At 38.6% G+C, this 12,250-nt stretch overlaps 2 protein-coding genes across 3 annotated transcripts in view; one reads left to right on the top strand and one right to left on the bottom strand.

Moving 5' to 3' along the window:
- LOC134678620 (voltage-dependent calcium channel type A subunit alpha-1) overlaps positions 1–8,454 on the top strand; it is a 100,986-nt gene extending 92,532 nt beyond the window's left edge. The window contains exons 35-45 of one of the 2 annotated variants that reach the window (XM_063537250.1): positions 31–233; positions 324–532; positions 1,016–1,051; positions 2,637–2,812; positions 3,267–3,279; positions 4,357–4,475; positions 4,772–4,926; positions 6,244–6,327; positions 7,203–7,393; positions 7,530–7,639; positions 8,105–8,454. In XM_063537250.1, the coding sequence (XP_063393320.1) occupies positions 31–233; positions 324–532; positions 1,016–1,051; positions 2,637–2,812; positions 3,267–3,279; positions 4,357–4,475; positions 4,772–4,926; positions 6,244–6,327; positions 7,203–7,393; positions 7,530–7,639; positions 8,105–8,318 (1,510 nt within the window). In that variant the 3' untranslated portion in view covers positions 8,319–8,454. Of the gene's footprint in view, positions 1–30; positions 234–323; positions 533–1,015; positions 1,052–2,636; positions 2,813–3,266; positions 3,280–4,356; positions 4,476–4,553; positions 4,601–4,771; positions 4,927–6,243; positions 6,328–7,202; positions 7,394–7,529; positions 7,640–8,104 lie in introns of those variants that run through there. The other variant, XR_010100214.1, reaches the window with a different exon arrangement.
- LOC134678644 (uncharacterized) overlaps positions 1–12,250 on the bottom strand; it is a 123,051-nt gene that overhangs the window by 103,052 nt on the left and 7,749 nt on the right. The window lies entirely within an intron of this gene.

Here is a 12,250-nt window from a genome sequence, read left to right as displayed (position 1 = left end):
CGTGTTTATTTATGTAATTTTTTTTTTCAGCGGAAAGATCCACTTTACGGAAATGTATGATATGTTAAAAAATATGGATCCTCCGCTGGGGTTTGGCAACAAGTGTCCGAATAGGTTGGCCTATAAGAAATTAATTAGAATGAATATGCCGTTAGACGACGAAGGGAAGGTTAATTTTACTACAACTCTCTTCGCGTTGATACGGGAAAATTTAAACATCAAGATGAGATCAGGTAATTATAAATGGACAAAAATTGCATGAACACAAAATGAAAAATAAACTAAATGAAAGATTTTTGTTCACGAGCTATGTGTTGTTCTAGCGGACGAGATGGACCAAGCAGATGAAGAGCTGAGGGAAACGATTACTCACATATGGCCATTGCAAGCGAAGAAAATGTTGGATTTGCTGGTGCCTCGTAACGATGTACTCAATACAGGGAAAATGACCGTCGGCAAGATCTACGCGGGCCTCCTCATCCTCGAGAGCTGGAGATCGACTAGGTTTGGCCGGAATCCTCAGGGCGTTACGGTAAGTTATTGTGTGAATATTGTATTCTGCACTGATGTATTCGTTCGGTATTTCAACAAAATGAACTGTTGTTAGGTATATGTCGTAGGTGCGTAGTTCTAATGAAGCCAGAGTAAATACGTGTGGCTAAAGTGTAATTAATGTACAGCATCTTCTGTTTCTTTGAGCCAAATGTAAATATTAAAGAATAGGTAATACTACACGTTAAAGTAGTGTTTGTTGATGGACCCTTATAATTCCCCACATTAGTGTAAAGTTTCTAACACTATAGTTAGTTAAGTATAGTTGATTGTGTTATTTATGTGGATGTATTGTTGTTAAATGACGCTAAAAAGGAATTGGAGTTGAATCGAGAATGAGATTGAAAATTTCGATTGGCTTCTTTATATTAAAAGCGCTAGCAGAGTACAACAATACAGAGTCACGTTAGTGGAATCGACTCGTACGAGTATGAGTCGACTACATTGGTGGTTTACTTTTCAGGCATTCGGCGAGAATAGCCCTACGGCCAATCAGCCGGTAGTATTTAATATTTTACGGAACGAGACTTTGACTACTTTTTTCTTGCACTGTTCTAGACATTTTTATTTTATCATATTTTATCTCGCATCGTATTTGGAAAATCATACAAAAAAATCCAAATGGCAAATTATGACTTCTAAAGTCATCGCAATAGTAATCCATGAAAGAAATCATACCATGATAGTAGCATAGAATAGATACAGTTGATTTTGGCACCAGTGACGCACTTGATGTACTGTCTCAAATAAACTTGTGCGCGTCAAGCATATTTTTGTGTGTCAAGTGTCCGTCAGGGCTTCGTAAACCACGACATAGTGCCCTGTCCTATAGTTGCAAAATGAACGTAGAACAGTCTCATTGTTGGAGAGTTGTTTGGCAGTGTCTAGTAGCTGTTGAATGTCCGACGTAGTGCCCCATTTGTGTCGTCTTCTACCAAGTTGTATCGCTCGCTACTCCTACACCTTCTTCTAATTGTGTTGACTGTCAATTGGCGAAACCAGATGTATTGTTTGACCGTTTTAGGAAAATTTGCATGACAACCATTTGATATTCTGAAAGTGTTTCTTCCTCCAGTAGTTTGAATACCGAATGAATGTTTTATTTTAATTTATCCGATTATCTACATTTTGGCTCAATTAATTTATTCATTGTAGAAGCCTGAAGATTACTGATGAACGATATAATATGCTTTTCTGCTACGCTCTTTTTGCCTTAAGAATGTATTTTTCTGTATAATAGAATGAAAGTTTAATATCTACTTACACTATTTCGAAAAAGTTCTTACTCATATTATCCTAAGCACTAAGTATCCTTCCGATTTCACACTTATGATATCATGAGATTGGTGTTCTTTTTTGAAGTAGTTATGATATATACTTTATTATAAATAAGGAAATTTTCATATAAGCGCATGTTGGAGAGAAATACTCAATCCTTCTTCTGATAACGAACGATGCAGTCATAATCTAGCTGCATACCAAACTGCATCTGGCTTCAATATTTTCGCACTAACTTTTCAACTAGCACAATGTCTATGAATATATTAAAGCTTTGTAATTTACAGCTCTATCATATATATATCGTACTCTTTATCAGTCATCCAACGTATTCACTGAACAGAAACTCTGACATCGTACAATACCTACTAACATAACGTGTTATAGTTGTTTTCTCAGATACCTCCCTATACAGCTGAATTCATCTTCACAATACACCACAGATATACAATGCAGTATGCATTCATTTTACGATGTCCATTCGTTGGAATTCTTACACTCAACAAACATACACTATGACACAAACTAAAGAACTCCAGCATGGACATAAGGTGTGAGATTGCGCAGACTCATGTAGGCTTTAGTTCGGGGTTCCCAACAAAGAAACTAACAACCAAATAGCTTGCATAGATAGTTGTCATGGTTTAGAGACCACTTCTGAGGTTCTCACTGACCTGTGTTCCGCGGACCACCGGTTGGGAACCACTGCTTTAGTTAGTTGCCATTGCGTTTGTTGGCGGCGTGTGACATGAGCTTGCGCATATGCGTGTGTGGGGTGGATGTGTGAAGTGGGGTGCGTGGTGCAGAAGGCGTCCTTCTTTAACTGCCTGTTGGACGTGGCGGCGGGACTGGGCCCGGGTTCGCGCGCCGGCTCGCTGAGTCACGAGCCGCCCGTCGCCCTGCCGGCCGCTGCCCATCCCGAGGACCACGACTCTCACACCCTCGCCGACCTCGCCCGCCGCAACACCAGAAAGTCACTCAAGTGAGTACTGATTATCTAAAGCTACTATTTACTGTTACTGAGATTCAAACCTTGCAAGCAAATTATTAAGTTCTGTACTTGAGTACAGGGTAGTTATTCTAATATCTCTATTATACGCACGACTTATTTTTTCCCAAAAGTTAGGAGCCCTCCAAAAATTAACAATTTTTGTACAGACCAAAACTGCGCTAGATACAAGTCAGATGAATAGTAGAAGAAATAACTTTTGTTTTGTACCCAACTACTATGTGTTTATGTGGCTTCTTATGCTACTCGACCAATTTTTGTGGGATGTCAATCAATTAGCTTTTAGTGGCAGGCTACTTTTTAAGCCAATATTGAAAGAGGAGGAGATTTTGGATAAAAGAACCGCAGTCGGACTTTTTTAATGTTTTGCTTGTTGTGTAAGATGACATACCAACGTAAATTGACATGGGTTTATCTTTTGTTACAGGAACAATAAAAAGGTGAATTCCGTTTTAAAACGGGTCCAACGCTAAGTTATATTTTTGTTGTAAAGCCCTATAATATCATACAATTAGCTATTGTCAAGTGCAAATTGATGTTTACACCATAATTATTTCTCATCTCGTTCAAGGGGAATTGCACATGAGAACTGATAAATATCAAAACTATTAATTAGAATGTTGTCCACAAACGTACTGTATCAGAATTATTTATGCTAAATAAACATGTCGATGCATCACCATCTGTCATAGATAGTATATATGTTGTCATTTTATTTTAAAGTTAGTACAGTGTTTTGTTAATGTAAAGGACAGCTAAGCCGTAGGTTGGTCCCGCTGTCCTATGTTTGTTGTTGATTATTAGAAAATTAATGAAATATTTGTTGTTTTTAGGTATTTGAATTTGTGGTAAAGGATAACTTAGGGGCTTAGGCCCACTATATGTTTATTGACTTGTATATGTTGTACTTACTAAAAGGATAATGGTAAACGTTTCAAAGTTTACAGATGGTTTTTATAATTAGGTAAACATTTTTGAGTAATATAGGATTGTTTTACTAATCAGTAAAAATGTAGTGTATTGAATTATTCGTGACAATATCTTGATATTATAATAGTGAATGTCTCGTTTGTAAATATATGAAGCGAGTATTTTTATGGACTAGACGTTGATAACACATGTTGATATAATTAGACATAGATTTTTCACTACCGATACATATACAAACATTACAATCGTAATATATAACATTACACCACAACATAATATTCTACGTATATCGCATGAGTACTGGATCTATATAAAAGCATGCATCGCATGATGATATGTATTAGTTGAAACTTTATATTTGGTAAGTAAAGTATGTTATTAACGAACAGCACCCTGCACGATTTGTAGCATGACGCAAATATTTTTCACTGATCTACTCAATGCATGATTTACTTGAATTTACAAATTTTGTAAATATGGGACAGTTATATGCTTAGATATGTCACGAAGAGGTGAAGCTGTAAACCATATAATAATTATTTTTGATTGACTTTTAGACTGTGTTATGACCTAGAGTGATTTTATAGGTGTTGGAGTTGCAAGACGTAGCTTCACATCACGCCTCTATAGAATCTCTGGACGAGGCGCGACTAACGGCGCCGCACACCTACCAAAACGGTCACCACGGCAGGTCTTCCAGTTTGAGGTAGATACTACATAAATAATCCACATTATTGTCTTACCGTTTATTTTGAGTTATTTCTGTTTTCATTTTATTTTGTAGTGTCATCGAAGAAGAAATTGATCTCAAAGTAATCGTTGTGAAAAACGGTATGTTAGCGTTGCACGTAACAATAACGTCCACTAACAAGTTTCTGAACTAACCCGTTTGTTATTCTGAAGGAAATGCTGTTTCGTGTAATTGTACGTGACATGTAACTGCATGGGATGTCGCATGAGGGGAAACGGGTTAAAGCCAGAGCTAATGAAGCGTGCTTTCAGACGGACACCAAGTCCGAGGCGGCGTGGCCACTACGGGGGCTACCACCACGACATCGGGTTCTCGGACACGGTCAGCAACGTTGTCGAGATAGTGAAGCACGAACATCAGCGGCACGGCCGCTCACATCGTCCGCCACACCACTACCATCCCCATGGTACGCACTTTTCCCTACAAGCTAACAATGCTACACGTTTGAGATACCCGATTTAGCTTTCAGTAGGTATATGTGGATTTGCTGGTAATCTTACAGACGTCCTTCCACACACCTACCTACTAGATCTACTTAGATATCAGCAAATTTACCGATCGCCATTTTTACGAAAGTGCAGAAGCTGTGCTCGAACAGCGCATGCATCTCTCCCTTTCTAAAACGTGGACAGTGGCTTCATGCTAGCAAATTGGAAATTGTGATTTATCCTGAAATTTTCTAGTCTTTTAGCTTTTTATTGAGCTGGTTGCCTCAATTGTTATATTATTTTGTTCCCGTAGTGTATATTATTTTTATTTAATAAACATTAACGATGACATATTTAACCTTTTCTTAGCTTCAATTAATCAATTTAAACAGTTTTGCAAACATTTTTCTTCTCATGAAGGTACTCTGAAAGTTTTGTGAGAAGATGGGAAGTCTAGCTTAAAGTAGATGTAGACATGTTTTGTAGCTGTAGTTATAAGACATTTTATGGCCGAACCGGTCATGCTAAAATAAATATGTTGAATAGATACATAGTCTGTAAATTTTAGCCATACTTAATATCATCACAAAGCTAGTTTTGTAATCTACATATATACCGACTAGTAGTTCAGATTAGATATGATCAAATAACAGCTCATCCATACATGCTCATAACTTGATTGTTAGCGATTCCTATCGTATGTTTTTTTATCAGGAAATACTTGACATTTCTAGATTTAAGTTCACTTCGCATAGGGTCGGCACCGCCGCCAGCAGATGCAAAAGCGGCTGACTTTATACAACTATTAATAAAATGCTTGTAAAAACAATTTTCTAAGCAGATTCTTCTTATTGTTTTGCCTGCTGCATGATATGGCGCCGACTTACAGAACTAACTCTTACCCACCCTTGTTTGCACAAATTTACTTGCTTTTTATAACTACACTAAAACTTCTGGTGCCTAAAGCGCATGCACTTGGCCAGTTTACCTGAACCATGCAGCATGCAAACGCTTAAAGGACTCTTCTTCACTTGGTCGCTTAGTGATTACAATAGTGTTGCAAACGAAAGTGGAACCGATTTGAGCATTATGCGATTTAGTGACGGTTGTGCTAAAAAGCCCCAGAAATATCCCAGATCCAAATCCGTGTCCATCACTACCCGTACATTTGGTACCACCTTGAACAGACACCCCAAAACTTTTAGAGTCACCTTTGTGAGCAAGGAAATGAGGTCGGTAGTCCGACGGGCATAGGGTAAACCGTGGTGGAAGGTACATGAAGGTATTCCTGACAGCAGGGAAGGAGTGGAGAGCGCCGCACCCAACGACCAGCCTGAGCCAGCCCTCGCGGTCGCCCAGCCCGCCACACCACACCTACGGTGAGATCCACTCGCCACACACACCACACACACTCATACATACCTACACACTGTCCATTAATCCAAACTCGAACAGGATAACACACCTTCAAATGTCCGTTCCTCTGCTAACATTTAACTACATAGGTATTTGTGGTAACAGCTAAAACACACAAAACTGATTTCGACGCACAAGCGATACACCAATATTTCAGTTTCTTTCCTTGCCTATTACGACTTTATTCTTGTCAAAAGTCACGCAAGCCAACTCAAGCTTTAACACAAAGTTTTACCTACACACATTCCTTTACTGTCCCGGACGATTTCTGCATTAAGTCACTTACGTTTGTCTATATCATCAAACTGAATTATTTTAAATGCCTGTGAAGCATATGTTGCCAAAAATTTGTAAAGCAAAGGGTCTGAATTAAAAATATATATTGAAATATATACAGTCGATATTGAATTTAACTAAACCTCTAAGACCCTTTGCTAAGATCAGCATTGTGTCTAAACCAAATTAGATTTCCAGTGTCAATATTTTGGTTTCGCACGCATGAAGACGAGTGACAGAGCCGTGTGTTTAGATGACGTGATACGTGATATTTCTAGGAAAATTGTTTGCACATCTGTTTATTGTCCAGACTGTATATTTTCATTACGACCCTGGTTTTTCTTGTTTATTTCGGCGAAACGTTGATGTATTTTGATGTTCGTTGCGTTGCGAGTATATAAGGCGCATTTGCATTAGTCGATGGGTCCGCATGGGACATTTGGGGACCTTTAGTCTATAAAGCGCAAACAGATAAGAACACTGTTTCCGCATGCAGGATCCGGGTCCTATCGAACAATGAAAATGGGCCTTAAGTAGAACGTCCAAATTATTCAAAGAACAGTTTGGGCTCCAATAGGTGAAAGAGAGCGGGAGAGGGACCGCGAGTGGCGAGCTTGGCGGGACCGGTCGTGGGAGAGGGACGGAGCGCGGCGTGGCCGCGGTCGGCAGCTCCCACCCACGCCTACCAAGCCGTCCACGCTGCAGGTCAAGCAGCAGCCACCGTTCACTCGAATCACCCATAGCCCCTCTCATGTAAGTACATATACTCGTACTTTACTTAATTGTATGCCACATAAGACCGGGTTTCACTGTCAGAGTTGCTACATGTGAACGTACAAAACGGGAAACTACGAATTTCATCGACATTATTTTGGTTGGTTTGTTTCAGTTATCATTGAGGCAAACGGTGCGGGACCCGGTGGAGCCTTTGCACGATGAGTACGAGTATGGCCGAGAAGTAGAAAGACTGATACACCGAGACTATAGATCTAGAGATAGGTAATGTACAATTTTAAAATAATCTAAATATGCAAATGGATCGAGTCAATGAAGAAAAAGGTATATATTTAAATAAACCGAGGGTAGAAAAAAGTTATTACTAGTTCTCATCAATTTCATCACACCCACGTGCATGATGCCTATATCCTCTTTGCATCTTCTGTTCTTTGGGCCCACCAGCAAGCATTTGATTTGACAGATCTACAGAGGTGTTAAAATTTTAAAGTATATGGTTTTGATAGGATCGCTCGCGCTTATATTGGTGCACACGAAATGCACTGCGAGTCATAACGAGATGCATTGCGAGTCATATCAAAGTCGTGAGTAGTTGAGATTTAAAAACTTAGAATTCACCTATTATTCCTGTCATGGGGTTTTAGTCCTTATGAGTTACCTCAAAACCGAGATCGTTAAGAAAGAAGACGCGAGTATGTTGAATTACAAGTTGTACGTTTGTTCACATAGTATTTGCAACAGACGCGGGCGAGGCTACGAGAGCGAGCGGGGAGGGCGGTCGTACGAGCCAGTAGCGCCGCTGTCGTACGAGGCCGCGCTGGCGCTAGGTCGCGGCGGCGGCGGCGCGCGCGCGCTTCCCTCGCCCGCGCCGCCCTCGCGACTGCCCAACGGGTACAAGCCGCGCGCGCGCCACTCCGACTCCGACGAGGACGACTGGTGCTAGCGGCGCCGACGCGCGCGCTCCCAGAGAGACGTGCGCGCCGCCGCGGACCCCGCGACTCACGCGCACACCTTCTGAAGCGTCGCGCCTGGCCCGACCCACGACAACACGCCTCGAACGATCTCGTTTTTTACTCGGCGACCGTGTGTATATAGACGACTTACGTTGCTCAGGATTTTGGACGTCCCTCCTGGACACGGCGGACCTCCGCTGCGCCCCCTCCCGGCGGGCCTCCATGAGCTATATCCAAATTCTAGTATTTACAAAGTTTTGGAAAATTTAATTTTTAATTCGCTAAAATTTTACTCTTTAATTTATATTACGATTAAGGTAATCGAAGTATGAAACAGTGCCAGACAGCTCGTTTGCGCTAGGATTTTTACATAAATGAAATTATTAGTCTGTATTGTAAAAGTAACTTTCTATATCATTAAATTTGCACTCGATAAAGTCCACGTTATATCGCCTCGCGCGGCGGCGCGCCAGGCCCTCGGCGCCGGCGCCGCGCGCCTTCCGCGCCGCGCGTCTACATCTACAACTTAGTCGTTGGGAAACACTAGCAATTCATCGTCAGACAAATTAATACTAGAATTGTATAAAATATTTACATAGCAAATAATTTTTACTTAGTTAATATTATACCTAATAATAACATTTTTTATTGAATTTGCTGTCCTCCCCCAAGTGCTTTATACGTTATTTAAATTTAATAAATACAATTAAAGCTAAAAATATGAATTGTATATGTATTGTATTTCATTAAAGATGTCATTTTTAAATTAAATTGGGTAAAATTATAAAAATTATGTACTGTTATCATTTAAACAAGATTACTCTGAATGATTATTTATATTATATGTAACGTTGTGAAGTTAATTATATTCAGTGTTGAGATTGTTTAAATCATCAGACAGTATTATCATGCCGCGATCAGAAAGGGATTAGAAATAACAGATTTCCATACACTTACGTCAAAATCAATATGGATTGACAGCTATCTCAATCCCTTTTTAATTGCGATTCAGTAATAGGAGATTCGTAACCGTTGTAAGCATCGAGCCGTCGCCATAGTCGCGGACGCCCCGCCCGCTGCGAGCGGCGCGCCCGCCGGTCCACTACATTCCAACCTCACACACTCCAACATTACACACCAACCAAATGCTGAAAATGAACGCCACTAGAATACTTAACTCGAGGGTCGCACGTTTGCTTCTCGATTCTGGAATTTTAAATTGATACTTCCATATTACATTTAATACAGTGACGCCTAGTTATCTAAGGACAATTAAATATAACCTTGTTTGTCAGTTTAAAAACGATTCGCATAATATAAAGTTCCTTGATCGAGATCAGGTGTGGCGTATTTTAATTAGCAACGATAACACGCTGCTAATTAAAACTACTGAAGGAAACCTGCGTCACCATTTCTTTACAATCAGGGTCAGAATGGCTCACTAACAATTTACGATATAGAACTATTTAATTGTAAACTAATAACTTTATTGCATGTTGTAATTATTCGTTAATGATCTACAATTTAAATGAATGAGTATTTACAATCGTTTAGCCAATTCTGCCGGTTGTTGAGACCCGTGCGTGACGTATTGGTGCGAGACCGGCTTGACTGTTTTTACTAGGATTTTAAATTACTTTAGCATTTAAGGTTTTTATTCCACCTAAGTGTAGGAAGAGTCCAGGGGATAAACGTTTAATAATAAAAATTTTATACCTTACGCTGTCTTAATAATAATATCCATTAATTGTTATCCTCCTGAAGCCTGAACCCTCCGTGTGGAGCATGGCGACTAAGAAATGTAATGCCCTGAACAGCAATCGAACAATGAGCAATCCGGCATTTGCGGTAAAGTTGATAGTTACCTAATCTCTTATACTAGTATAAAATTGGTAGTCTGTTCGAGATTCTGAAAACGGTGAAAAATAGAGATAATACTCCTAAAAATACGTGTGATACCTCATAAGATTCGTCATGAGGCCTAGAAAAATGTATATTGAAGCGTGTATACTGTATTAGCACACAAAAAATATCAAAAGTTATAAACAAAAAGGGGTAAAAATTAGTTATTTTTTATTTCCCCAATATCTCAAAAAGTATTAATATTTAAGAAACCAAACTTAATATTATAAAGAGGAGGATATTTCCAATAAAACATTCCATACTTGCAGAACTGTATCTTATTAAGCATGTATATGAAAAGAACTCTAGAAGGCGACAAAATTTTACGATACTTATTTATACATTTTTTTTTTCGTTTTCAATAAAGAAGGAAGTTTGAGAAAATTTTGCTAATTAACAATTGCTTAACTTGTTGAAAAAATAATATTAAGATAAATTTCTACAAGAAGTACATTTACTGACATATTTTAAATACACCATATTTTTTTTTCAATGAATATTTAATACCTTTAAAATTATATTTAATATTAGTTACGACACTGTTTTTTCACGCCGCCCGCGTTTCCCAAAAATGGAGCGCGGAGGGCTTTGTTCAGCGTTGAATAAAAAGTATAAATAATGGAGATACAGTTCTGCAAGTATGGGATGTTTTATTGGAAATATCCTCCTCTTTAATAATATTAATTTTCGTTTCTTAAATATGAATACTTTTTGAGATATTGGGGAAATAAAAGATTATCTACTTTTTCCTCTTTTTTTGCTATAACTTTTGATATTTTTTGTGTGCTAATACACGCATCGGATACATTTTTCTAGGCATCATGACGAATCTAATGAGGTATCACACGTATTTTTAGGAGTATTATCTCTATTTTTCACCGCTATTGGGATCTCGAACAGACTATGGCTTTAAAGACATATAAAGAGTTCGGACTATTGAATACCAACATTTTATAAAACATTAATGCCATTTTCTCATTGTAAGTACATCTATTATAAAACAAGGTGATCGCGGATAAAGCGAAATAAAAGTGAGAATATAATACTATCTACCGACGATTCACAGATGTTTAAGTGACACCTAGTGTACGCCGTGTAGGCATTGTTAGTTACTAGTGGCTGTTCATCTAAATTGTTATTCTTTCTTGCAAAAAGTGCAAACTCATTGAGTGCATAATTAGTCTATTGGCTAGCAAATAATTTAATTAGTTAAGATTTTTAATAAGTACATCTCAAATGTTTGTAATAATTGTACGCCATACAAACATGAATGAGCGGACAAATAATGGCAAAAGTCTGTGAGATATTTATTAGTGAGAATTAAATACCTCCAAGCCGGTCCTTTCACCTCGAAAGAACATGTCATAAGCAATAAACATAGAAAGTACGCGTTCCGTATAATATTATGCTATTGCCTTATCGTCGCATATAACACGACTAATATTAATCATAGAATATATTTGGAAGCTAAGTACGCCCCTGCCATTGATGACAGATAATAATTAGTAAAATTGTGGATAAAGGCCTGTTTACACATTGATTAGTGTTTAGTGCAAGTTAATATATGAACTAGCACTTAATACTAATCAATATGAAAACAGGCCATAAAACGAAGTAACTAGCATCATTCTAGTGCGTTACAGTGGGCACTCGAGATATGACTGCCGGAAAGAAATCTTCTTTTCTTAGGAATGCCAAAAGTACCTATAAATTACAGAGTAAATAGTAACATTGCTAATAGAATAGCATTTAGATATAAATAGGTACAGTGTACCTACCGCCCGTGGCCATAATATTTCTCATTCTATCTCAGTATGCTATGCTGGCATACAGTAACACCGTTACGAACAAGTGTGATGAAAAATATTTGTGACGTCCCACGGGTAAAGGTACCTTATGGCGGTTGGCGCTTACGCTATTACGCATTTTAGTAGTAATTAGCCCGGAGGGGTGATAACCGTAAACAGTTAGCTTCAGGCATCGTCATCAACGATGACAATGAGGTGTTCACAGTGGTCAG

The sequence above is a fragment of the Cydia fagiglandana genome, chromosome Z, assembly GCF_963556715.1.
Source record: "Cydia fagiglandana chromosome Z, ilCydFagi1.1, whole genome shotgun sequence".
NCBI lineage: Eukaryota > Metazoa > Arthropoda > Insecta > Lepidoptera > Tortricidae > Cydia > Cydia fagiglandana.
Note: the sequence above shows the minus strand (reverse complement) of the source record. Positions and strands in the feature narration are given on the sequence as shown.